Source organism: Convolutriloba macropyga, chromosome 10 (genome assembly GCF_964194025.1).
Source record: "Convolutriloba macropyga chromosome 10, txConMacr16.3, whole genome shotgun sequence".
Classification (NCBI taxonomy): Eukaryota; Metazoa; Xenacoelomorpha; order Acoela; family Convolutidae; genus Convolutriloba; species Convolutriloba macropyga.
Window position 1 is genome coordinate 42,754,239 of NC_134477.1, and position 25,033 is coordinate 42,779,271.

Consider the following 25,033-nt stretch of genomic DNA (forward strand, 5'->3'; position numbering starts at 1 on the left):
TTTCTCGAGAGATGTTACCGAGTAAAATGAAACGAACAATATATCCAGCGAGAAAGTATTATCCAATCAGAATCGAAAATTTGAAATTCGTATAAAATATTTATAATACGTAAAGAGATTAGAACAAGTTCGTTTATCAAAATTTTAAGTAAACATAACCACGATATGAACCGATTAGGGTGGTTTTTGGCTTAATATTTTTAGGTTTTCCTGACGATTGTTGATCGACTATGAACCGATATGTCGTCAATAACATCAAACAAAAAATCTCGAAAAAAGCATGAGAAACCTTGCTGTCTAAACCTCACTTGTTGCCATGATCGTATCAATGCTTAAACGTTGCTTATTTATTATACTAAAGTTAATACGCTGCTTTATGTCGTTGTTATTATACATTGTTTTATGACAAAATAATTTGAAATCAAGTATCGAAAGAGTGTTTTAGCACCTTCATTTTGGTGCTAAAACTTTATTTCTCAAGTGTTTATAAAGATTTTTTTTTATTTCTCGAGAAACAATGATGTCTTGAAGTTTTCAAAAAGTTTAACAAGAATCTGACCTTTTCATGTTAAATGGAATTGGTTAAGTTGTCCTGACACCTTTTTCCTTAACCATTCAAAATATTGAATTGATTTTCAATGCAATTTGTGATCAAGTTAATTTATATTAGCAGCAATAGTTTATTCGATTTACTTTAGTCGAAGCCTTTGAAGAGTATCTTTAAACAGTTTTTATATTTTTATATTTCTCGAGAGATGTTACCGAGTAAAATGAAACGAACAATATATCCAGCGAGAAAGTATTATCCAATCAGAATCGAAAATTTGAAATTCGTATAAAATATTTATAATACGTAAAGAGATTAGAACAAGTTCGTTTATCAAAATTTTAAGTAAACATAACCACGATATGAACCGATTAGGGTGGTTTTTGGCTTAATATTTTTAGGTTTTCCTGACGATTGTTGATCGACTATGAACCGATATGTCGTCAATAACATCAAACAAAAAATCTCGAAAAAAGCATGAGAAACCTTGCTGTCTAAACCTCACTTGTTGCCATGATCGTATCAATGCTTAAACGTTGCTTATTTATTATACTAAAGTTAATACGCTGCTTTATGTCGTTGTTATTATACATTGTTTTATGACAAAATAATTTGAAATCAAGTATCGAAAGAGTGTTTTAGCACCTTCATTTTGGTGCTAAAACTTTATTTCTCAAGTGTTTATAAAGATTTTTTTTTATTTCTCGAGAAACAATGATGTCTTGAAGTTTTCAAAAAGTTTAACAAGAATCTGACCTTTTCATGTTAAATGGAATTGGTTAAGTTGTCCTGACACCTTTTTCTTTAACCATTCAAAATATTGAATTGATTTTCAATGCAATTTGTGATCAAGTTAATTTATATTAGCAGCAATAGTTTATTCGATTTACTTTAGTCGAAGCCTTTGAAGAGTATCTTTAAACAGTTTTTATATTTTTATATTTCTCGAGAGATGTTACCGAGTAAAATGAAACGAACAATATATCCAGCGAGAAAGTATTATCCAATCAGAATCGAAAATTTGAAATTCGTATAAAATATTTATAATACGTAAAGAGATTAGAACAAGTTCGTTTATCAAAATTTTAAGTAAACATAACCACGATATGAACCGATTAGGGTGGTTTTTGGCTTAATATTTTTAGGTTTTCCTGACGATTGTTGATCGACTATGAACCGATATGTCGTCAATAACATCAAACAAAAAATCTCGAAAAAAGCATGAGAAACCTTGCTGTCTAAACCTCACTTGTTGCCATGATCGTATCAATGCTTAAACGTTGCTTATTTATTATACTAAAGTTAATACGCTGCTTTATGTCGTTGTTATTATACATTGTTTTATGACAAAATAATTCGAAATCAAGTATCGAAAGAGTGTTTTAGCACCTTCATTTTGGTGCTAAAACCTTATTTCTCAAGTGTTTATAAAGATTTTTTTTATTTCTCGAGAAACAATGGTGTTTTGAAGTTTTCAAAAAGTTTAACAAGAATCTGACCTTTTCATGTTTCCCATACTTTTAATGGCCTCAGATACCTCAGATACAATTTCTATAAATTATTGAAAACAACCCATTGTACCAATCAAAAATACCTAAGCAGCCGAATAAAACTTTCAAAAATCCTGAAAGATGGGCTCAAATAAAACAAAATATGAGCTGAACAGGAGCAACAAAAATTCTCTACATTGGGTTCAATTTAAACGTCGTCAATCATCAGATTGTTCATGAATGTTTTCTCCACATGCCACCATAAAAAACGGAGACAATATTTTTTAAGAAACGGCCTTCATCGACGTCTTTGCAATGGATTGAAACACAGATGTAAAGAAGACGACATACAAATCGACAACCTTTTCCAAAATGACAAAGTGTTCTAAACTGCACTACAAAGTTAGTTGGACCATCCCATTATAACGAACTCAACTTCTTATTTGAAGTCTATAAAAGGTATCAGTAAAATAATTGTGCAGCTCTGATAAGCTCTGACAACCTAATGGATAATGACGTTATGACATGGCTTCATGAGTTTATCTTTTTTTTTGTCATTTTAATATTTCGACCTCGATCGCTGTCCATTCGCTCCATTCAAATGAAACATAACCAACATAACGTAGGCGAATTGCTCTCAAATGACTGGCGGGCGGTGGGCCTCGGTAGTAGCAAGCTGGAGCTTAGGGATGCAACAAGTGGGTGTGAGCGGAGTGAGGGGAAGGGAGTCTAAATCGCCGAGTTGGAGGAATATGGAAGGGGGTTAGGGCTACTACGCTCATAATCAATACATAGCAGGCAGATTCCCAGAAAATAGCCACAATAGATTCGTAGATCTGCAGTCTAAGAAAACAGTAAAAAAAGACAAAAATATAACTCCATTCCTTAAAGGATGATATGTTAATTTTTGATTAAAAATATGTATAAGTTATTGCTGTCTCTATTAGCTGCTCTGAAAAAACCTTCATTTAGAGTGACACACAATCACTTGACCGTATCTCTTCGAAATAAAGTAAATAGAAATCCATTTCAAAGTAAGGAAGTCATTTTTGAGAGTGAGGCAAGTCACGTTTGACCAAAAAATAATCACGCAAATGAACCGAAATTTCGCTCCACTAAGAGTGAGAAAAAACGTCACGTATGAAATTCAGTTAAAACTGCATGAACGAATGAAAAAAGCAGACTTAATGTGACTGTGACGTCCTATGGTCAGAACAGAAATTTTGACGAGGAAATAAAAAAACATTGCCGGAAAAAAATCTGGAAATCTGGAAACAACTGGAAAAGCTGTTCCGGGAAAAAATTACTCTTTAAATCAACTGCTGCCTACCAAAATGACCCCTAAAAACAAAACAAATATGTACGCGAGCAGCAAAAATCAAGCCATGTTAGGTTCTAAAAAGTTTAATTACTGAACCAAAGTTTTAATACAGCAAGGAATGGCCCAAAATTGCTGCAAAATTTTTCAATTTCTGGAACTTCTCTCAATCGGAACACTATTTAACAAAATAAAAACAATTATCAGTTGGTAATTACTTAAACTTTGACGCTTCAAAAAATAGGGCTTCAAAATGTCGTACAGGGTTTCTAAAGTGATGCTAACAAAAGCTCGGTGCCATATTATGTTAAATAAAATTAAATTCAAACAAAAAACTTTCAAATAACAAAAAATTTCAATTGAAAAAGACACAAATTATTGTGTATTTTTTGATAATAAACAATTTAATAAAAGCAAAGCAAAGGAAACTGCAGGCCACAGAAGAAGATTTGAAATAAAACTGGAATACGTCAAATACATACATTGCGAAAAAGATAGAAAAACTAGTTGGTAAATTCTGAAAAATCAAAAAACTAAAATGAAAAAATGAAATCTCTTAAAAAAATTGTGGAATAAAAAGTTGCAAAGAAACATGGATTTTTGTTTTAAGAAATCGAGGTTTAAGAAAATTGCATAGCCAACTTTATGTCCCACTAAGAAGTGAAAACAGCGCAATTGCGAAACAGTAAGACGATTTGGAAAAAAATGGTCACTAATTGGTAAAAATTTTTACTGAAGAGTTGTCCCCAAAACCAACTCAATTAGAAAAAAAAACAAAATCAAAAACATCAGCGGTGCACAAAAAACTTTTCTGTGATATATAAAAGCCAAACACAAACAAAAATGTAGAAAACTTTGACGAAAACCGCCAAAATCGGATTAGTATGTGTACAGTTTTAAAAATACAAAAACGTCTCACGTCAAAAAGAGGCATCCAGTTAAAAAATTTTTAAAAAGTCGTTGGCATAATTAATAGATTGGTTAAAAAATTCTACACAAATAGCCATATAGGAAAAAAAATATTAATTTAAGAAAAGCCAAAAATTGTCAAATAAAAAGAAAAATGTGGGCCAATTTTGCACTTGAAAGGCATTATTAAGCTCTCAGAAACATTTTGGCATCGAGTTCGGATGATTGCAAAGTCATGCAGCATCACTTAAATTTTACATTAATAAAATATCAAGTTACAAAAAAAAATTTGTTTCAAATGATCAAGTACACGGCTAAAAACTGTCATCTATATGCGCCATTCTCTCAAAAACACTTTTCAAAGTCAAAAAGTCATTCACTAAACGCAGCACATGAAGAAAAAACTTCTCTCACTCAAAATAAAGTAGTTCACACGGCAATTATACGTATTTTCACTATTAGGTCAAAACGCCGCATGAAAAAATAGTTCTTCCGCAAAAAAAATATTAAGAAAACCAATTCTCCTATTCAAGTCGTAATAAAAACCAAGAGAAGGCCAATAATATCCGCAGCTATCGCTGTCTGGCTTTTAATAAACATCTAATTTGAAATATGGTAGGAAATTTTAGAAATAGAATATAAACAATGACGAGTTTTTATTGCAAAAGAATACGAGCATTTATAAAAACTTCTATTTTCTAACCCCTTACCACATTCTGTGGTAACTATATCCGCCAATTATGACCGACAAGAGAAAATAATACCTATCAGAGCCTATCGTATCTTTCCAACCCGGGTCGAGGTCTCAGGTAAATTTCTGTAAGAAATGCGGTGAATGCGGTGAATTTTTGTAAGAAATGCGGTGAAATGCGGTGAAACATTTATTTTCACCGCAATTACCGCATTTCTTACAAAAATTCGCAGCATTCACTGCATTTCTTACAAAAAATTACAGCATCGACTTTGTGGCAAATTTATGTAAGAAATGCGGTAAAAGCGGCGAATGCGGTGAAAATAAATATTTCACCGCATTTCTCACTAAAACTCACCGCGAAATTCACCGCAGTTCTCAAAAAAATCACCGCGTTTGCTTTCTAACGTTTACTTAATCTGATTTAAACTCACAAGAAATATAAAAGAATTCTGTGACAGAGTTGGCGCAGTGGAATAAGCAGTCAATGGCATGAACGAGGTTAGAGGTCCGAACCCCGGTAAGGACGATTCATTTTTGTAAGAATAACGAGAACGCGGTGAAAATAAATAATTCACCGCGATTCACCGCAAAAACTTGTAAGAAATATGCGGTGAAAATTATTCTTTTCACCGCATTTCTTCGGAAAATTCACCGCCAAACCTCGACCCGGGAAGTGATTTCGTGTTCGCAACAACTATCGGTTTCTAAGGCATAAAGTTGTCACTGATTGTCAAATTGAATCGTGCCCAAATTAAAACAATCATTAGTTGAAATGCTAATTAAGGATACTGTGCTATGAACAGTTTAACAACGCAACCAACATTAACGTTAAACTTCACCTTCTGTAGTTGATTTTGAACTAGATGCGTCACGTGAAGCGCTCAACTCATGACGTGGCAAATAATGTCTATTCGTGCTATCAGTAGGAATACTGCTGGCTCCTTTCGAGTTCATCTCCTTGCTATGTTTCGAACTCCTTTTCTTCGAACCCGACTCAGGCGGCAATTCCACAATCGTGTCTACAGTTCGAACACACGCTTGTGATTGCATAGAATCGGCGGACTGTGATTGGTTGAAAACAGTCGGGGGTTGAGAGATTGAAACAGGGTGCGAGAGGGTTCTGGAGGATCTCCGTGAGGATCTCTTTGATGTTCGACAACTGTCAGCTTTGCTGCTCGGAGGCTTGAGCGATGATTGGTCATTGAAGCTGCGGTCGCTCAAAGGGGTACTTCGTGAGGTGGCTTTATTAATTTCTTGACTGCAAATCTCAAGTTTCGTTGTGCGGGATCCTTCCGTTGAAGTCACTATCGCCCTGGTGCTAGCTTAAAAATGTTGAAATAGTTTTCTGCCTAATCCAGTGAAGAAATTTTTGCAAATTAACAGGCGTGGACCTCGACTTCTGAAAATACTTTGAAAGTCTAGTGGGGGAGGGGGTTCCAAAATAAAATCGAGCTAAACTCTCTTCGTGGCTGTAGCGTGGTTTTTTTGAGAGAAACTTTCTGGTCGAGCATTGCTTTTGATAAGCTGAGGCCTAAAGCTGGGCTGCAACAAAACATTAATAGTAAGGCCAATTAATAGAGATTGTTGTTGCTCATAATTGCTTCTTACGGCTCCATATGATAAATCCGATATACACCCCGACCGGATAACGGTAAAAGACCTTGAGTTTAACAGAATTTTTGCCAAGTCAACAGGACAAGATAACCCTGGACCGATGAGTAGAATATTTCACATCTTAATTTTACCTAAAATATATAGAAACACAAAATGATGAAATCATTTTTTTTCATTTGCTGTCATTATATTTGCAAATTTACTCAAACAAGTACAATTTACTTTATCGCAGAATATGCGCATAATTAACAATCTGGTTATTTTTCGCAAAATTATATGCATCGAAACCCCAAAATGATTAATCTAATAACCTCGTTCAAAAATTTTTGATAAGAATTAAGAAAATCGTCGCTATGTTCAGTACAAGAAGGCATTGCTAGAGGGCTGATAAAAATTGTTGTTAATAGGACTACTGGAAAACATAATAATAAAAATCTAATAACAAACATTAATTACGACCAAAATTCGATGTCCATTTTTAAAAAAAAAATCAAAACAAAATCAACGTTGCATCAGATAATACATATATGAAATAAAATTATCCCATACTTCAATAGATAAGAAATGGGACCCATTCTCAATGCGACTGGATAACAGGTTGACAAAAAGAGCAAAAAGTTGCGAAATTCAGAAATACGTTTGTTTTTCTGAAAACAATTGATTTCAAATTTGATTATTATCATTAGATCTAAAATTACTAAAAACTTCTTTAATATCTGCATAGGAAGCAATTGAGACCTGCCATTATCCAGTGTACGTCATACGACTACAAGAAGACGGACAAATACAAACAAACAAAAATTGCGCAAAAATGGCAACGAAGCCGTTGAAACCATTAAAGTGTCAATAACAGCAAAAAATGTTCAATTGGGGAAAAATTCACAGCCAACGGGATCTAACATTAACGTTTGAAATTGAAAGAAAACAAAAGTCCATCAAAATGTACAAATATATAAGAATCTCAAGCATGTCATGAAATTTTGTAGTAACAGCAGCAGTAACAAAGCCGAAAAACATTTGGTCGAAATTAAAGCTGTTACTATTTAAATAATAGCTAACTATGAACGGTTTATGACCTGTCTTTTTAGAGGCTAAGCAAAAAATCGACCAAAAAACAGACTAAAAAACGGCGATGCTCAAAAATCCAAATGTTTTTGAAAATACTTTTTTTTTCAAAATTCGTAGCAGACAAAGATTTCATTAAAAAAGATCAATGAAGATGCAACAACTAGGAGAGCCTATAGGGTCTGTTGTTAACGAGACTAATTCACGAGACTACAAAATAACAAATACAGGCGGATAAAGAAACTTCACAAACATTTCTACAACACCACAGTGTTCAAGGCACTATACTTATAAGAGGGTATCTGCCTGTGCTGGAAACCGTCATTTGGTTCACATCTGTAAATCAACGGGGATTTCGGCTCTCCTTTTAAAATGACAACATAGAAATTACAAAAATAAACCCTAAAAATTGAATAGTATAGATATATCAACATTTTTTAGGAAAATAATGGTCCAAGCTTTCAGTCAAAACATATAACCAACCGATAAAATAATGTTTGAATCAAAAAAACTAATTGAGTTTCTTAATAGTGGGATTGAGCTACAATGTGACGAAAGCAAAGAATAAAGAAAACAGCTGAACTTCTTTTTATAAAGTTAATTTTAAAGTCATTGAAATAAATAGCTGTTTGCTGGAAGGTTTAAATAGGTAGATATATGTCCCGGGTACGCAACTGAGATCTGATATTATCAGGTATAGATTCTACAAAAACCAAGCAAAAACTGGCATACGCAAGAACAAAAAATCAACAAATTTTGCGAAAAGATCAGACTCAGCTCAAAAACGCAAACTATGCAACAAAAATAATTAATATAATCAAATAAACAATTTTTTTGACCCTGTTCATTTTTGCACCTAAGCTTATCTTCAAGTGGAACTGTAAGTAATGCGATCATTGAGCAACGAAACAAAACGAAATGATTATATCTGCAAGTAATTAAAAAAACCCTTACCCAAATTAATTTTTAGCAAAAAAAGAAATGACTGTTTGCTTGTGTTTACTGAGTCTACGCCCGAAATTGAGAAGAATAAGAGAAACTAGTGGCAAAATTTAAAAATTCGGCGACAATTTCCTGAAAAAAATAAATTCAAAGTCATAGGAGACATCAGATAACAACTGAAAGCATTGTGTGGTTCTTTTATATGTTCTCAGAAGCCATTGAGTGACTAAGTTGTATGACTACAAAGAGTATAAAAAATGAAAGCAAAATATAAGAAATCCACCAACGAAAGCGGTTGGTTGGTGTCATAAAAACAACGAGCCTTACTCTGAAACCATCATATATAGTCGATGGTTCTCTTTTTTTCTATTTTTATCTGTCAATAAAAGAGCCCTGATCTTGAATTTTGTTCGCCAGTAATATGCACAAAAACTATAATTGCGGAAATACGTTTTTAAAAAAGCTGCGCACCACTAAAATCATTTTTTTTATCGTAAGGATCAATGGTGAGATCAATATCAGCCCTGATATTGCTGCGCGGCTTCTAAAACACTCAAATGTTCAAATGGTCGCCAAATAGATAAGTACTTAGACAATATTTTTCAGTTATCAAAAATAAAAAAAAATGCATGTCGTTTAATTAATGAGATTAAAATTGCGAAAATCTGACAAATTTTTGATTTCAGAAGACTCTTAAAGACAGCAGGTGTGCAACCAGCTCTCTTTTGAGCTTCTGATGAATATGAATGCAGTTTTAAAGTGTCTACCTCTAGCAAGTTTAAAAACAGAGGGCTAATATAGCATAATACATTCCATTTTTGACAAAATTTGAAAAGAATTGTCTGAATTTTGAAAAGTTCAGCATAAAGTCTCAATTAAAAAAACTCGGATCGAACAATTCAGCAACCCTCCTCCATTTCTAAGGATAAAATTGATAGCTCTATCGATAACAATGTTAACATTTTTGAAGCAAAATTGTCAAAAACTCGGTCAAAAATACAGCAAATGTGAACAAAAACAACAGAATATCGTCTTCTATTCACGAAACTTTAAACCTCGAAAACTCCCTATAAAACCAAAATCCAAAAAAATTTTTCATTCCATATTCATAGCTAGACCGGCTATCAAATGATAAGACTCACAACGATGATGATATCGATCGGCCAAAATTGTCTGAACAAATAACCCAGTTGAGTATAGTTCCTCCCCCCCAATAAAATTGGGGTTGGAACGAAAACAAAAAAAAACATATTTTTTCAATAAGTTTTATAAATGAGCTGAAAGGAAAAAGAATCATTTTTAATTTTTCTGAAAAATTGGTCGCAGAGAGGTCAAAAGTCCTGAAATTAGAAAGTGATAACAACCCAGGATGACGTCCGTGACCCAAGACAGGTATTGGCCAGACCGACCATACCCAAAACAGGCATTAGCCGGACCGACAATACCCAAAGATAGGTAATGGCCAGACCGAGCAGACTTTGGCCACAATTGGCCAGACTGAACAGACTTTAGACACCATTGGCCAGACTGACCAGACATTGTCCAGACCATTGGGCAGACCGAACAGACCTTAGGCCAGACCGTTGACCAGACCATCGGCCAGACCGTTGTCCAGAGCAATGGCCAGACCGAACAGACCCTAGGCAAGACCATTGTAGAGACCGTAGGCCAGACCATCTGCCAGACCGTTGTCAAGATTAATGGCCAGACCGAACAGACCTTAGGCCAGACCATTGTCGAGACCGTAGGCCAGACCATCCGGCAGACCGTTGTCCAGACCATTGGCCAGACCGAACAGATCCTAGGCCAGACTATTAGCCAGACTCATTTAAACTTGTATAAGCATCCAATAAAATTTATAATTTATTCGTTTCATTTTTTGAATGACAAATGAAGATGAGATTTTAAAAAGAAATAATTGAAGAAAAACCGTCGATTTAAAGACAAATGCAAATTTCAAAAGAAGGTTAATGATGTATTCTAATCATCTAGAAGGAGATATCGTTTACCATTTATGGGCTGTTTTTCATATAGTTTGAAAAACAGTCAATACAGCACGCATTTATACAATTTGGCTCTTATTTGGCTGGACCTCTAGGCCTTGAAATTAGGTTTTGGCCAGACCAAACAGACCAAAAAATGGGTTTTGGCCAGACCGAACAGACCAAAATATGGGTATTGGCCAGACCGAACAGACCGAAAAATGGGTATTGGCCAGACCGAACAGACTAAAATTGCCATTGGCCAGACGGAAGGCGCGACCCATATTTTTTCCAGACCATTGTGGACGGTCACACCGGACCCTCCTGTCCGCGAACCAAGTGGCTCTGGCCAATACCTGTCTTGGGTCGCTAACTTCATCATGTGAACATTTGAATACGTTATAAACAACAGAACTCAAACTTTTTTAGAGGAAACTGATTATCTGACGATTAAAACCAAACATACCGACTCTAAGAAACAGAACCTACCAACGCTTATCTGACGTTTAGAACCAAATATGGCAAATCTCCAAATCTACGAAACAAAACATACCGAATCTCTGACACCAAACATACCGACAAGATTTTAAATTTGAAACCGAATATACCGCATTTAAGAAGCCAAAGTTACCGACGATTATTGCACAATTAAAATCAAACGAACTGAATCTAAAAGAATGAAAAAACCGTACATATTGAGGAAACTGAAAATCCAGACCATTTTTGTTATTGAAAACCTAATACAACAAAAATTTTTGTTCGGTTTTCTACACTTGTTATAGAGTTGTAATTTCGGTGAACAACGAAATACTGCAAAATCCTGTCTCAACTCTTTTTAGGCTACAGAAATCAATTCCATTGCACCAACGCTCATATTATGTGGACACAAGCGTACAAAAAATGGTATTACAACAGATGAAACAAGTTTTTTGGACAAAAAGCTTGAAAAAATTACGTCAATTACGCAAAAAAGCTTCATGAAAACCAATAACCATCAATTGAGACCTGAAAGCACAAACTATTGATGAAGATGGCTCTATCAGTGGAAAATAAATGACAGAGATTGTTACAATATCGATCAAAATATTGTCTTAAAGTGATCAAACTGTAGTGAGAATTAGAAAGAAAATTTAACTTACCAGATTACAAAGACAAGAGCAAATTGATTTTAATCACAGAATTTATATAAATGAATAGTCAAAAAATGGTGCTTAGAATCAATAGAATCAATATTCGCTTCGATTTGGTGAAACTAGATAATTAATATTAGAGTGAGATTATTTCATGTAAAATCCTCCCAGCATGTATTGAATGATTATGATACCACCGGAAATGCGAACGAATTCTTAGAAAATTGTAAATACATACCACCTATGGTACCCCCTCAGACTGATTATTGGGAAATTTGCAGAAGCAAACCATATTGGGTAATCCTTGTGACCCCCACTGTAAATCATGGTGCTAAGATTAGGTTTGTATTTTGACTTTCGCGCACTGATAATGGGTATATATACAGCTGATTTTTGAGCCTTTTTTCATTCCCAATTTCAATTCATCGTCTTCATCTAAAAATCAGATTTCTTCTGTATAGCTGTAAATTCTACTGTAAAATACCATTCTTGTTATTGTCTCATTTTGAGAATTTAATTTTTCTACTTAGTTAATCTTACTTTATTCCGCTTGCGAAAACCCATATCCTAAAAGGTTATGGGCCCGGCAAATTTCGAAGTCATAAAACTAATTTCCAAAACAAAAATAATTTGTTGTTGACAGTGATAATCCTTTTCTGCTTAGTACCTTTTCTTTTCAAAACTGTTTTGCCTGCTCAAACTAGGATGGATCAACGGACAGTGAAGCTGCTGACCTACACAGGAAAGACACAGGACTTTCCCATCTTGAGCACAATATTTGTGGCAAAGATGCAGACGAAGGGACTCTAAAAACACTATTTGGAACAGAGGATCAACCCAATGAGCCTGCAGCACTAGGCAATGGGGCGAGCAAAGATGAGAAAAAGAACCACAAAGTGTTGAAGAATGCATATGAGAAGGAAGTTGCAGACATCCAGGAAAAACGGAACAATGTGGTGCCATCTGGCACTGATTCTAGGTGCAACAACCCTAATGCTGAGACATGACTGTGTGGGAGATGACGGCATCCGAGACGGAGCAAAGGCTTGGAAGCCTTTGCAAGAGAGATTCCTGAGTGTGGAGACACCGACAGTGGTGACTTTAGTGGCACAGCTTGCTCGACTGCAGCTCGAGGATGCTGACAATTTGGAATGCTTCTTCATCAGAGGTCAAGAGTTGCTCACAAGGCTACAAAAGCAGGGGAACCGGTCTCACAGACCCTCTTCAACGCCTTGGTCTTTAATTGTCTGCCAATGAGGTAGGAATGTTTTGTTATACAGGAAAGATTTAACCCGGCAGCGAACTTCACAAAACCGAGGAAAAGGCTGCACAACTTCCATGATTGCACAGCGCAGAGACAAAAGTGGTAAAGTGGTTCAGTGGCGCTGACAGTGAAGCGTGACTTCAAGAAGGGACCCATGAAAGAAAACTCTTTTGTGTGTGGGATCCCTGGACACTTTGCAAAGGACTGCAGGAGAACAGAAGCAGCACAATGAAGCAAGTGTGGCGAGAAAGGTCACCTAGACAGAGCATGCAAGAGGCAAAGAGATGGAGTCAGTTATGAATAATTGGCAATGGGTCTAACATTGGAGTCACCAGACAAGGAACACTGGGCAGTTTTTACCCAGTGGAGGACAGCAGGCATGCTATTGGACAGTGATTGTACAGATCACATAGTGACGAACATCAACGCGTTCTTGTACTTTGTGCCCATTCAATCAATGGTCAGAAATCCCAACGGAGAGACTTCCAGGGTGGTGGGTAGAGGCTGTGTGAGGATCAGCATACCCTCAAACAAAGGGGAAATTCAATGCGAACTCAAAAAAATTTTGTGTGTGCCTTACTATTCTTCAAACCTCTTATCAGTCTCAAGATGCACGGAGTGAGACATAGCTTCCTTTTCGAGAAAGGAATTAGCTGTATTAAACTCCAGAAGGGAACTCGGGTAAAACTAACAAAAGAAAATAATTTGTTTTACTTACCCTGCAGCGCTCTAGAATCCAACAGCGTGAATTTTGACAGTGCAAGGAAGTGGCACAGACAATTGGGTCATTTGAATCCAGAGGTTTTGGTCAGGAATGTACCAGAGACAGTGGGGAACTCGATGATGTATGCAATGTGTGCGCATTGGCCAAGATCACAAAGACTCCAGTACCAAGAGTGGCCGAGATCCAAGCAGAAGAGAAACTGTAGAGGATGTTCACAGACGCGATGGGACCTTTCAGAGTAGAGTCACTGTCAGGGTTCCGGTTCTGCATTGTGCTTGCAGACCAGTACACGAAATTTGTGTTTGCGGATTTGCTTAAGGCAAAGAGCGAAGCACTGGCCAGTTTGTTCTCAGTGTGGGGACGCCCAAGAGGTTGAGACAAGAACATGCAAAGAAAAGAAGTTTCTCTCAGAACAGTTCAAGAAGTACTGTTTAGATGCAGGCATTCTACAGAAAAGGACCATACCAGAGACGCCACAACAGAATGAGTTAGCTGAGAGGTGCAACAGGACACTGCTGGAGATGGCAAGATGCTTGCTCATCGACTCGGGTCTTCCCAAGATGATGTGGGGAGGTATTAAACTTAAGCTTTCAATTAGTAAATTATCTAGTTTCGGTTGCACAGTCTTCATGGGGAAGCGGGACAGAGACGTCAGCAAACTTGAACCCGAGGCACTGGAAGGAAAGTTTGTGGGTTACACTGAAGGCCACAACGGATACCTGGTATACGTACCCAACACAAGCAAGGTGGTGGCAGTTTAAGATGTGATCATCAAGGAGTTAGAAGTCGTCTCAATCCCTGTCAACACAGAGACGCCCAACCTACTAGATGAGGGGTAACAGCAACTGGGGATCTGGCAACCAGATTATGGTCATCAAGGCGATGGCAACAAAGAGGAGCAGGGCACATCTACTGCAATAAAGGAGGAGTGGCATGACGCAGAGAGCGTGAAAACTCAAGAAACGATACTGGGACAAGATGCCTCGGATGTTGAGGAAGCAGCACTAGATGGAGAATCTACAGCAACAAGAGGGAGTCTCAGAGACTCTGAGTCGCTGGATGACAGTGACATGGAGGACTTCGCACAGTCAGAGACAGTTGGCTTCTTTGAAGAGGCACTGGAGCAAGAGGACAGGGCAGAGCCCAGACGAGGGACACGAGCAAAGAATGTTCCGCATTTTGTTGAGAAGTCAGGACCCATCTTGCTGTGACTGAGGGTGACTGTGCGAAAGCCATAACACTTTTTGAAGCCAAGCAAGGTGACAATTGGGATCAGTGTCACCGGGCAATAAAGGACGAGGTCAAGGCACTTCAAGTCAACGAGACTTGGAACCCAGTGAGACCACTCACAGACAGGGAAGTCATACCGGGCAAATGGTTGTACAAAGTGAAATTGGGACCCAGTGGTCAAGTGAACAAATACAACGCACGCTATCTGGCGAAAGACATCAAACAAGTGGAAGAACTGGACTACTTTGAGACTTTTGCGCCTACCTGTAAGCCAGAGACATTCAGGATTCTACTTCAACAATCAGCGAAGCAGGGTCATGTGATGCAACAGTTTGATGTCAAGACGGCTTTCCTGCACTCACCATTAGAGGAAGTAGTGTATCTGGAACAGCCACAAGAGTTCACAAAATAAGAATCTGATGGAGGGAAGTTATTATGTTGACTGAATAAATCAATCTAATGTTTGATATAGGCAGCTAACAACTGGTATAGGGAACTGGCAAATTTCCTACTGAGATAGGGGCTCACCGGAAGCAGGAATGACCATTGCTTGTTCGGGAGAGCAGAGACAGAGGGTCACGCCTTCATCTTGGTCTGGGTTGACGACATCATAGTAGCATCAGGAAGCATGACAGTGATTACCGATGTCAAAAAGGCACTCCAGGCAACATTTCACATAGAAGACAGAGGAAGATTACACTGGTTTCTGGGAACAAGAATCAGACAAGAAGCGGGCAAAGTTACTGTCGACCAAGAACGGTACAAAGAAACAATGCTTGGGCGGTTTCAAATGGACCAAGGAAAACCCTCAAGAACTCCGGTTGATTTGATTTGGAAACTTCAGACAGCACAAAGCGGAGACGAAGAAGCGGACCAGAGGATCTACAGAAGTTTGGTTGGATCACTTCTGTATCTGGCCAAACAGAAGAGGCCAGATATCATGTTCACAGTCAACGTTCTGTCCAGACACATGAATGCACCTACCAATCCACACTGGATGTGCGGAAGAAGACTTCTGCTATTTCTTCAAGGTCCAAAAAGTTTAAAACTTACTGACACAAAGAAGCTAGTTATGCTTTAGTAGGGGAAAGTGATGCAGACTGGTCTGGTGACGGGCTACTACTTCAAGCTCAACGGCCGTGGCGCAGCACTCAGCTGCGGTGTCAAGAAGCAGGCCAAATCTGCTTTCTCTTCATCAGAAGCAAAATATCAGGGCATGGCAGTAGCAGTTCAAGAAGCTTTGTATCTGAAACAACTTTGGAGGATTTCGGCATCCAACAAAAACATCCAATAGCAATTGGAGAGGACAACCAGAGTTGTATTAAATTGTGCCAAAACCCAGTCATGCACAAGAGGAGCAAACACATTGAGACAAAATTTCACTTCAATTGGGACAAGACAGAAGATGGGACTATTTCAATTCATTAGGTTCCCACTGAGAAAATGGCAGCGGACATCTTCACGAAATCCTTATCCGTATATAAGGTTGAAACAATCAGAATTGTTTTGATGGGTACCGACTCTACGCAATCAGCTCAAGTTTGATTGGGGTTGTTAGAAAATTGATCACACTAAAGTCTTGAACTTAGTGAGAAATCGAAAGAAAGTTTAACTTACCAGATTACAAAGTCAAGAGCAAAGTGATTTTAAACACAGAATTTATTTAAATGAATCGTGAAGAAATGGTGCTAAGAATCAATATTCGGTTCAAATTGGTGAATCTAGATAACTAAAACTAGAGTGAGAATATTTGATGTAGAATCTTCCCAGCATGTATTGAATGATTATAATACCACCGTAAATGTGAACAAATTCTTGGAAATGTGTAAATGCATACCATCTTTGGTACACCTTGCGACTGATTTCTGGGAAATTTGCAGAAGCAAACTATATTGGGTAACCCTTGCGACCCCAACTGTAAATCATGGTGCTAAGGTTAGGTTTGTATTTTGACTTTTGCGCACTGATAATGGGTATATATACAGCTAATTTTTGAGCTTTTTTCATCCCCAAAATCAAAACATTACCGACTAAACGTCAAAAAAATTGCTCTCTAACGACTAGTGGGAGCTCTAATCAATTGCAGCCTGCTTCAGTAGAGCGGGGGGGGGGGGGGGGGAGAAAGGAGGGAGGGTGAGCCTAAGAGCCTAAATGGGTTTAAGAAGTTAAATAGTGGGCTACCAATAACCACATTAGAGATTAACATATACCACTATTAAGATTTAAAGTAAAAAATGACACCAGTTCAAATTGCCGCCAATTGAGTTCAACTGCTTGAGATTGTGATTGAGAGAGGTTTTTAGATCACGTGAAACGCAAAAAGTAAAGGGCGTAAAGGTCACTCGAAAAGTCAAAATTGTCAATCAAAAATTTTGCATAAAAGACACACACGTTTACAATAATTGCTATGAAATTCGTTCAAGAGCAATTAATCACCATCTTGATCTAAAAATCAGATTTCTCCTGTAAATCTCTAAATTCTACTGTAAAGTACCATTCTTGTTATTCCCTCATTTTGAGAAATTAATTTTCTACTTAGTTAAAGACGCTTTTTATCCCGCTTCCGAAAACCCATAACCCAACAAAGAACATCAAAGTGTAGAATCGAGAATTTGCAAAAGTATTAGACTGTTTCTTTCCTCGATGCTTCCTTACTTTTTTTCATCTTCGCAATCAAGAATGAAATTAAATGAAATTCTGAATATGTTTGTACCGGTCATAAAGAAAAAATTCCAAAAATCAACAGCAAAATTAGGAATTTATGTGACTCCCAAGTAAAGTAGTTTCCTAAAGATTTTTTGTTCCAAATTCCTAAATTTAAGTTATTGGCAATTGATCTGGCTCGTGAATATTGTGCTCTCTACATCCTTGTTAATGAAAGAAATTGCATATTCACAGTAATTGCGAGATATTTCATTTCTAAACAATATATGTAAGCAAACCAATGTGACGCCAAATGCAGTCTTTTAAGTTCAGAATTGAGTGTTCATAATCGCGCTCAGCCAAAACAGGTCAAATTGGGGGTGGATTGGGAGGGTTAAAAAAGAGGTCAGGACGGTGGACGGTGGGAGTGTTGGTGGAGGGGGGGGGGTAGCGGAAGGGGATGACTGAGGGGTGGGAGTGACTGATGGGGTTAATCTTTTTAGATTACCAACCACCCTTCACACCATGAAACTGACTCCACGAAGCAGTTTTGGTCAATTGCATACTTAGAGAGTAGTCAGACATACAGTTATTAGAGGGCTGCCCATCCACTCCATGCCCTCTGTGTGTTACCTGTTTATCTCGTTTTGGAGGACGAAAATTTGAAAGGGTTAACTTTGATTATTTCAATAAATATTCCTGATTATTCTCAAGGCATGTAAACTTTAACCTTTCGGTTATATTATTAATTTACATGAAAAAAAATCGGTCAAATGAAAAATCGTTTTATAAAGACCACAGGACTACTACGATTGCAGCAAACTTCGTTTGAGAACAATCAAACCCCCTTACAGCCTTAATCCCCATAGATGCTCGTAAAAAATAGTCACAAAATGGACTTTTGCCACATAATGTTAGTTTTATTTTAAAGTCTATTGTAAGTTTAGATGAGTCTTGCCGCAATAGCATTGGATACGATAAACAAATTTTCTATGTGCGTGTATTGAAAGGAGAAGCAACTGTACAATAAAAGTTTTTTTCCTCACAATTTTTCCTCTTTTCCTCGTTTTGTTTGCGTAAAGTTGCGATTTGAAACCTAACCTGGTTCCCCGCCCCTATCAATTGACTCTCTGACGTCAGATTGCGGCTCGGCGTTCCCATCAAAATCTTGCGACTGGTCCGATTCTTCGCAAATTGATTGGTTAAAAACTGACGGTGGTTGTGATACAGAAACTGAATGAACAAAGTTCTTGGATGACCTTTTGGAGGATGCGTCGGTTCTCATGGTTGCCATTTGAGTTGTTCCTCTTTCTGAGTCAATGTGAGAGCGAGAGTATTCATTCTCTGATACTGCTCTAGCGGACATCAACTCTTCTACAAGCAAGATTTATTCAAAAGTCATCAAGTGCTGCTGAAACATTTCTGCGGAAACAATGACGCGCCAATTAAATCGATTAGCCTAATTAACTAGTAATACATATTAAACATGTTACTTTCGTTTTCAAATCGTGACTAGGAACTAGATCGTTGTAAGGTAAACGAATAAAAGTTTAGATTATTTTCATCTGACGACAAAATTGACTTCTTCAGAAAGTCCTGCTTTTCGACAACTCATTCAACTCACTTCTCGTGCTTTCGGCTATCTCCTCATAATGATTGTTCACACCCAAATGTGACCCTTCTCTTGTCACTGTAGGCTGTTCAGTTATCATTTTGGATGAGAGGTCAGATCTCATGCAGGTGTGTGTGGGCGTAAGCAGGGTTGATGACACTGAGCCTCCTGGTCCCGCTGTCCTTACAAACTCGGACGACAGGTTTGATCGTTCATTGACATCTAAGGCCTGACAAAAGACGTCGCAAAAATCACGGATAATGGGAAAGACTCAGTGACTGAAATTAGGTCGAAGTTCAAGCTCAATAAACTGATTTTGACGATGGTTCTGTAATCTTTTAATCGCAGGGTTGCGAGAAATTTAAGATATCTCAAAAACCTCAAGGCTTATATTGGCTTTAAAGTTCCACTACTTTGACCTAAAAAGTGCTCCGGTTATAAAATTCAGTATTGTAATTTTTTTCGTCTAATGTCACGGTTTGCTATAGATTAGAGTACGTTTATTGGGCTAAGTTAGCGATTATCTTTCAATAACAACAAGTTGTGAAGTTGTTTACCTCAAAAAGTTAAATGAAAAATTTTAGTTTCTTTCTGCCTAATCAAATTGCGAATTTTAATTTAATACTGAGATAGATTTGCACGTTACCTTGATCGATCTCTTCAGTGAACTTTTCCGGCTGCTTTTTCTACCACTGGAGCGACCGGACAAAATATCTGAACCCTCTCTGGATCTTTGCAGTGGAACTCTGGGAGGAATAGCCGGAGGCTCACGTGAGTCAGTCATATCTGAGAACTGGTTTTGAGATTCTGATGGAGTGATTACAATTGTGCAACTTTTACCCGATTTCAAATCGGAAGCTGTTATCCGTTCACTGTATGATTTCCCTGAACATAAATCAGCGGCACTCGGTTGACAGTCAATTACGTCATAAGTATGACGTTCGTCTTGAACGTCAGGCGCGGTTACGTAATCGGAATTCCGAGTTGACTTCGTGTCAGCTCGTTTTGATTGCATGACTGTAATGCTAGGGTTGTCTTCCAATGATTTTCGTTGAAACTGTCGGTAAAATTGGGTGGGTGAAACCTCCCCAGCAGTAACAAAGTCGTCATTATTCGTATGAATCGAAACTGCAGGACTTTTGACATAATCTTTTGTTGTTCCGTTGTCGTTCGTTTGAGATCCTATTTCAGAAACGTGACTTTGAGAAATTGCTGACTGTTCTTCTTTCTTTTGTTCAGATTTGTTATGTAACGCTACATAGGGCCATGCCACGATCAACTCGGGTGACTCGTCTTTTTGATCATCAGGCTTTTGTTTCGAAACTGACTGTCTCCGCGATTTTTTACTTTTCCTACTAATTGTATCGTTTTCGAGCTCCGTAGTTTTAATATCAGCAGATTGAACATAAGACTTTTCCATTGTTGCTACAGTTTCATCCTCTGGGATGCGGTTCGAGTCCAGCTTAGGTCGACCTCTTTTTCGCGAGCTTCTTCGGGAACTGTCGTCGGTGGTTGTTTCGTCAATTGTGCGAACATGGTAGGAAGAATCATTTTTATCTATGCTAATGTAGTCAATTGTACTGCTTGATTTTGTCTGGTTTCTTTGACTGTTCGCCGTTTGATTCGGTTCCAACAGATCTTCCCGGGTTGAAGTTCTTCTGTTCGAAGATTTGTTCAGCGTCTCGGCTCCAGCTCCACTTTGCCCGCTTATTTCACTGGTTCGAAGAGACTCCCGGGTCAGGACCCCGCTGTCCTCTTTTTCAACCCTAAGTTTCAAATCAGACTCGGCCGACGACAAATGAACAGCACCTTTAATTTCCTTGGAACTGGTCTTTGTATCATTCGTTCGATCATGAACAGATGATAGCACTTCCGAGCCCCCCAAATGTCGAGTACTTGACCGAACAATGAAATTGGTATCACCGGTTGCTGAAGATCCAGCCGATCGAGCCGAATTTAACCGATTTTTCCGACTTCCGTTACTGCTTTTCGACTTTAGAGAACTTCTGCTTTTCTTGCTTTTTGGCTCGCTGGGCAACTTAATGGGTGTTTGATCAAGCAACGGGCTTTGTTGGCAAAACTGGACATCGCTTTGCTGGGCGGTTTCACTATCAGAGCCCAAAACAGAAGGCATCATAACTTCTTTGTCAACTTTTGAACGCTCTTGTGGGTTTTCACTATCCGAACTCATGATTGAGGGCATCATAACCGACTGGTAAACTTTCGAGCGACTAGATTTAGATCCGGATGATTTTTTGACCTCTCCTTTTTTCAGAATAGTATATAATGCTGTCGTTTCACTTCGAGCACTCTTCGAACCTTTGTGACTTTTCAAGCCTTTAGAGGTCGATGTAACATCGATGGTCTCGCCGGTACGTGACGTAGTTTCGGATGTGACCTTGACAACAGTATCTGGTCGACTCTTAAGCAATGAATTGTTTTCAATATTGGCTTCTGTTTTAGGCAACATTTCGTAAATGTTTGTTTTTCTTGTCGTGTTCATTGGCTCATACGCAGTTGATGAGACTTCAATCGTTTGTGTGGTTTCAGATTTCTCAAAATTTTCGGTTGAATCTTGATTCTTAGCTCGTACCTCGTTAGTAGCGATTGTTTCCGAAATTACAGTTGGATATTGTTGCTCTTTTTTCTTGCTCTTTTTTGACTCTGTGTCCTGTGATTTTGCTGATTTTTCTGATTTATCGTTTAAAGCCTCGTTTTTCTTCGTGTTTGCTTCATTTGAAGCCGAGCTCTCGGAAAATGTTTTAGTCGAACCCGATTGTTTGCTTGATTGTGAAGTTCGACTTTTTGTCGACTTTTTTGAAGTGTGGTCTGCATTCGTAACTTGAATCGCCGGTTCCTCGTATTTGGCTTTGGTTTCGGTTTCTCGGGAACTTTTTCCACCTCGGCTTGACGTATCTTTCGATTCGCTGCGGGATACTTGATTTCCCGAACCAGCGACAACAACGTCGCTTGGCACATCTAGTTTTTCCTCCGGGGCTTTCAAAATTTTGGGTTTTTTCACCCTAGCAACCTGGTAAGCTTCTGTAACTTTGCTCTGGTGCAAAGCACGTGACTGATCACTTTGAACACTTTTTCCATCAGAATTGTGACTTTCATTACTTTTGGACATCTTTTCGCTATTCGATTTTGGTGCTGTTTGAGCGCTTTTGACCTCTGAGATGGGAAAGTCGGGTTTGAGTTTCATGGACTCGTTATCGAAAGAGATTCTGCGACTCGACGCCGTTGCAGTCGATGGCTCTCGTTTTGATGCAGACATGAGATCCTGCTCTTTTGGTTCGTCAGTTCGATGGGTGTGGGAAAGCTGACTGGAAGTGAAGACTCGGTTCGATTTGGCTGTTCGATCTTTTGATTTCTTAGATGAGTTGGTGGAATTTGTGTCTGCAGCACCTGAAGTGAAGCAAACTAAATAGAGATGTGAAAAGAAAGTGAAGATCTTAATTGAATAAAAAAAAGCAAAGTCTAAATTCATGTCTTATTTCGTTTTCCAGCTCTTGGCAAGTCTAAAAACGAGTCTTGCACTCTTGACAACTCTTGGCCAAGACTTGGGCAACACTTGCACGTTACTTTCCTGGTCCAAAAACAATTTTTTAAACTTTAGAGTACAATTTTTGAATTTCCAAAGTTTTTCTAACGCCCCACGTTTTCGATAGTAGCTTTGACTCCTTTTCTTGTTGCAAAGATAGGGATTTTATAGTTTTTTAATTGTTCTGCGCAGCAACTTCCAAACAATGTTTTGAATTTCAGATCGACTAAACGTCCAATATTTTCAAAACTATTTGAAAAACTGTTCTTGACTTGTGAATTAGCCTGCAACTGTTAGACCAAGTCTTGGTCAAGACTAAATAATGCAGACTTAATTATTGCCGACTAAATAATTTGTATTTGGATTTATCCAGTACTGGACAACGAAGACAGCGCTTTTCGTGCTCATTTATACGTGCTAAGTCTGGATTCAGATTTTCAGCAGGGTCCAAGTAAGCAATAAGACAAATTATTTTCTTCCCAGAAGGATATGAAAAGTTTTGAAATCTTAATGGCAAAGTTTTGCTCAGATGAAAGGAAAGAGATCTGAAATTATGTATATACCTTTTGATTCTGTCGCAGTTTTAGTATTTTGCGAACCAGCACTCTCTTTTTTCATGATCCCTTTTGCTGAAGATGATACTACAGCTTTGCTACTTTGAGTATTCGGAACTCCACTTTGTATTTCGTACGTTTCATCTCTATTCTCACTACTTTTGTTCTGAACTGCACTGCCTGGTTTTAATGCTGACGCATCAGATGAGACTATGCTTTCAGGTAAAGCTTCTAGAATATTCTGCAAAATTCTAGCTTGCTGATTGGTTGGATTCTCACTTTGTCCGCCGTTTGCCATAACTTTGTCACGCGATAGTGTGACACTGCTTTCGAGAGTAAATGTTTGTTGACCAGCGTCTAGTTGTCGTGTTTGAGTCTGCGTTAGGGTACCGTCATCGTTGTTTGTGAGCTCTGATGTGGCAACTTGGCTGTCTTGAAGACTAAAAAGGAAAAGCAAACGTTAGAACTGTTCACATCAAATTTTCCCGAATCTTTTTTAATCTGCAAGAGTTCTTTTTTTGAAGTTCAGATCTTTCTGACAATTTGTTATACATAAAAATTCCGTGTGCAACTATTGATGCTTTTTTCAAATACTGACCATTCTCATTATCTGATCGATCAAAAAATATATAGATGTGTCTAACTGCTGAATACAACATCGCAAATTTGAGAAAATCGTTTTAAATCAAAGACCTATGTGAGTGTTCGGACGCTTCCCTCATTGAAATGTTAGAAATGGAGAGTTTTTCGGCTGAAAAGAAGAATTATAAAATGTTAGAATTGTATCTCAACAACAACTTATGATATCATGTTTACACTGGGTCTCAGTGAAAATGTCTGAGTCTATCAGTACGATTAGGCCTGGTCCATTTATTGTGAGTTGGAGTCTATCGTCAATTATCGAAAAGGGGATTGACCGTCTCACATCTGGTTCCCTTGTACCGGGAATTTGACTGTGGCCTGATAGTTTCCAGATCGATCGTCACAGTTGTCAGTTCGGTTTCCGGTTGCGTGGTGGATTCTCGTTTGAGAATCGTGGGTGTCGGGTGGGTTTGCAGCGACCTCCATTCTTTTCATCAGACTTCTAGTCTATGTGGGGAAGTTCTCCGCTCTTATTTAGGGGCGCTTTATTGAGGCTAATCTCGCGCAGCATTATAAAATTTCTGCTGGTTAAAACCACAATATTTAGTTTCTCTAGACATCTTCTGTGACCCGTGCTTCTGGTGCGTCTTGGTTTACTACTAACCTTTTATTATTCTAATTTTCATTTAGTTAGATTTTCTTACTTGGTTTAACACTTCAGATTTGCTCTAGAGAGAGTCGACCTGCCTGAATTCCTAGTATTTCATTGAAAATCAATTTCTAGCTTGTCGTTCGACTTTTTTAAAATTGTTTATTAATAAATATCAAGCAATTTATATTTTGCTTAGTAGTTTAGGTACGAAAGTAACTTTTTGGAAGTAGTGTCGCACTTTTCGGTGGCATGGGTCTCACGGTTGGCTTTGATTTTCGGCTGCAGTTTGTTTTCATTTGGTGACTGAACTGCTTTGGACTTTCCCAGCAGTTCTTTCAAACTCTGTTTTCTTCCTATGTTTCGGCTGGGTTTTTTGTCGGTGATGATTGTAATTTATTCCGGGGTATCTAAGAAATCTGACGAGTATGATGTTTCCGACAGATTTGTTTCATGTTCCTTTCATTTCGGTTAGTGAGTTTTCATATTATGTGGAAACAAAAAGTTTGATTATCGGGTTTCAGTTTTTTAATCTCGCTA

General features: G+C 37.9%; 1 protein-coding gene across 4 annotated transcripts in view; it reads right to left on the reverse strand.

The window, feature by feature from the left end:
- Window positions 1-25,033, reverse strand: part of LOC142348143 (uncharacterized) — a 55,435-nt gene that overhangs the window by 9,052 nt on the left and 21,350 nt on the right. For 3 of the 4 annotated variants that reach the window (XM_075399351.1, XM_075399349.1, XM_075399350.1), the window contains exons 5-9: window positions 23,272-23,702; window positions 19,811-22,572; window positions 19,177-19,393; window positions 18,654-18,926; window positions 5,798-6,280 (exon numbers count right to left, since the gene is read on the reverse strand). In XM_075399351.1, coding sequence (XP_075255466.1) covers window positions 5,798-6,280; window positions 18,654-18,926; window positions 19,177-19,393; window positions 19,811-22,572; window positions 23,272-23,702 — 4,166 coding nt within the window. The remainder of the gene's footprint in view (window positions 1-5,797; window positions 6,281-18,653; window positions 18,927-19,176; window positions 19,394-19,810; window positions 22,573-23,271; window positions 23,703-25,033) is intronic. The other variant, XM_075399352.1, reaches the window with a different exon arrangement.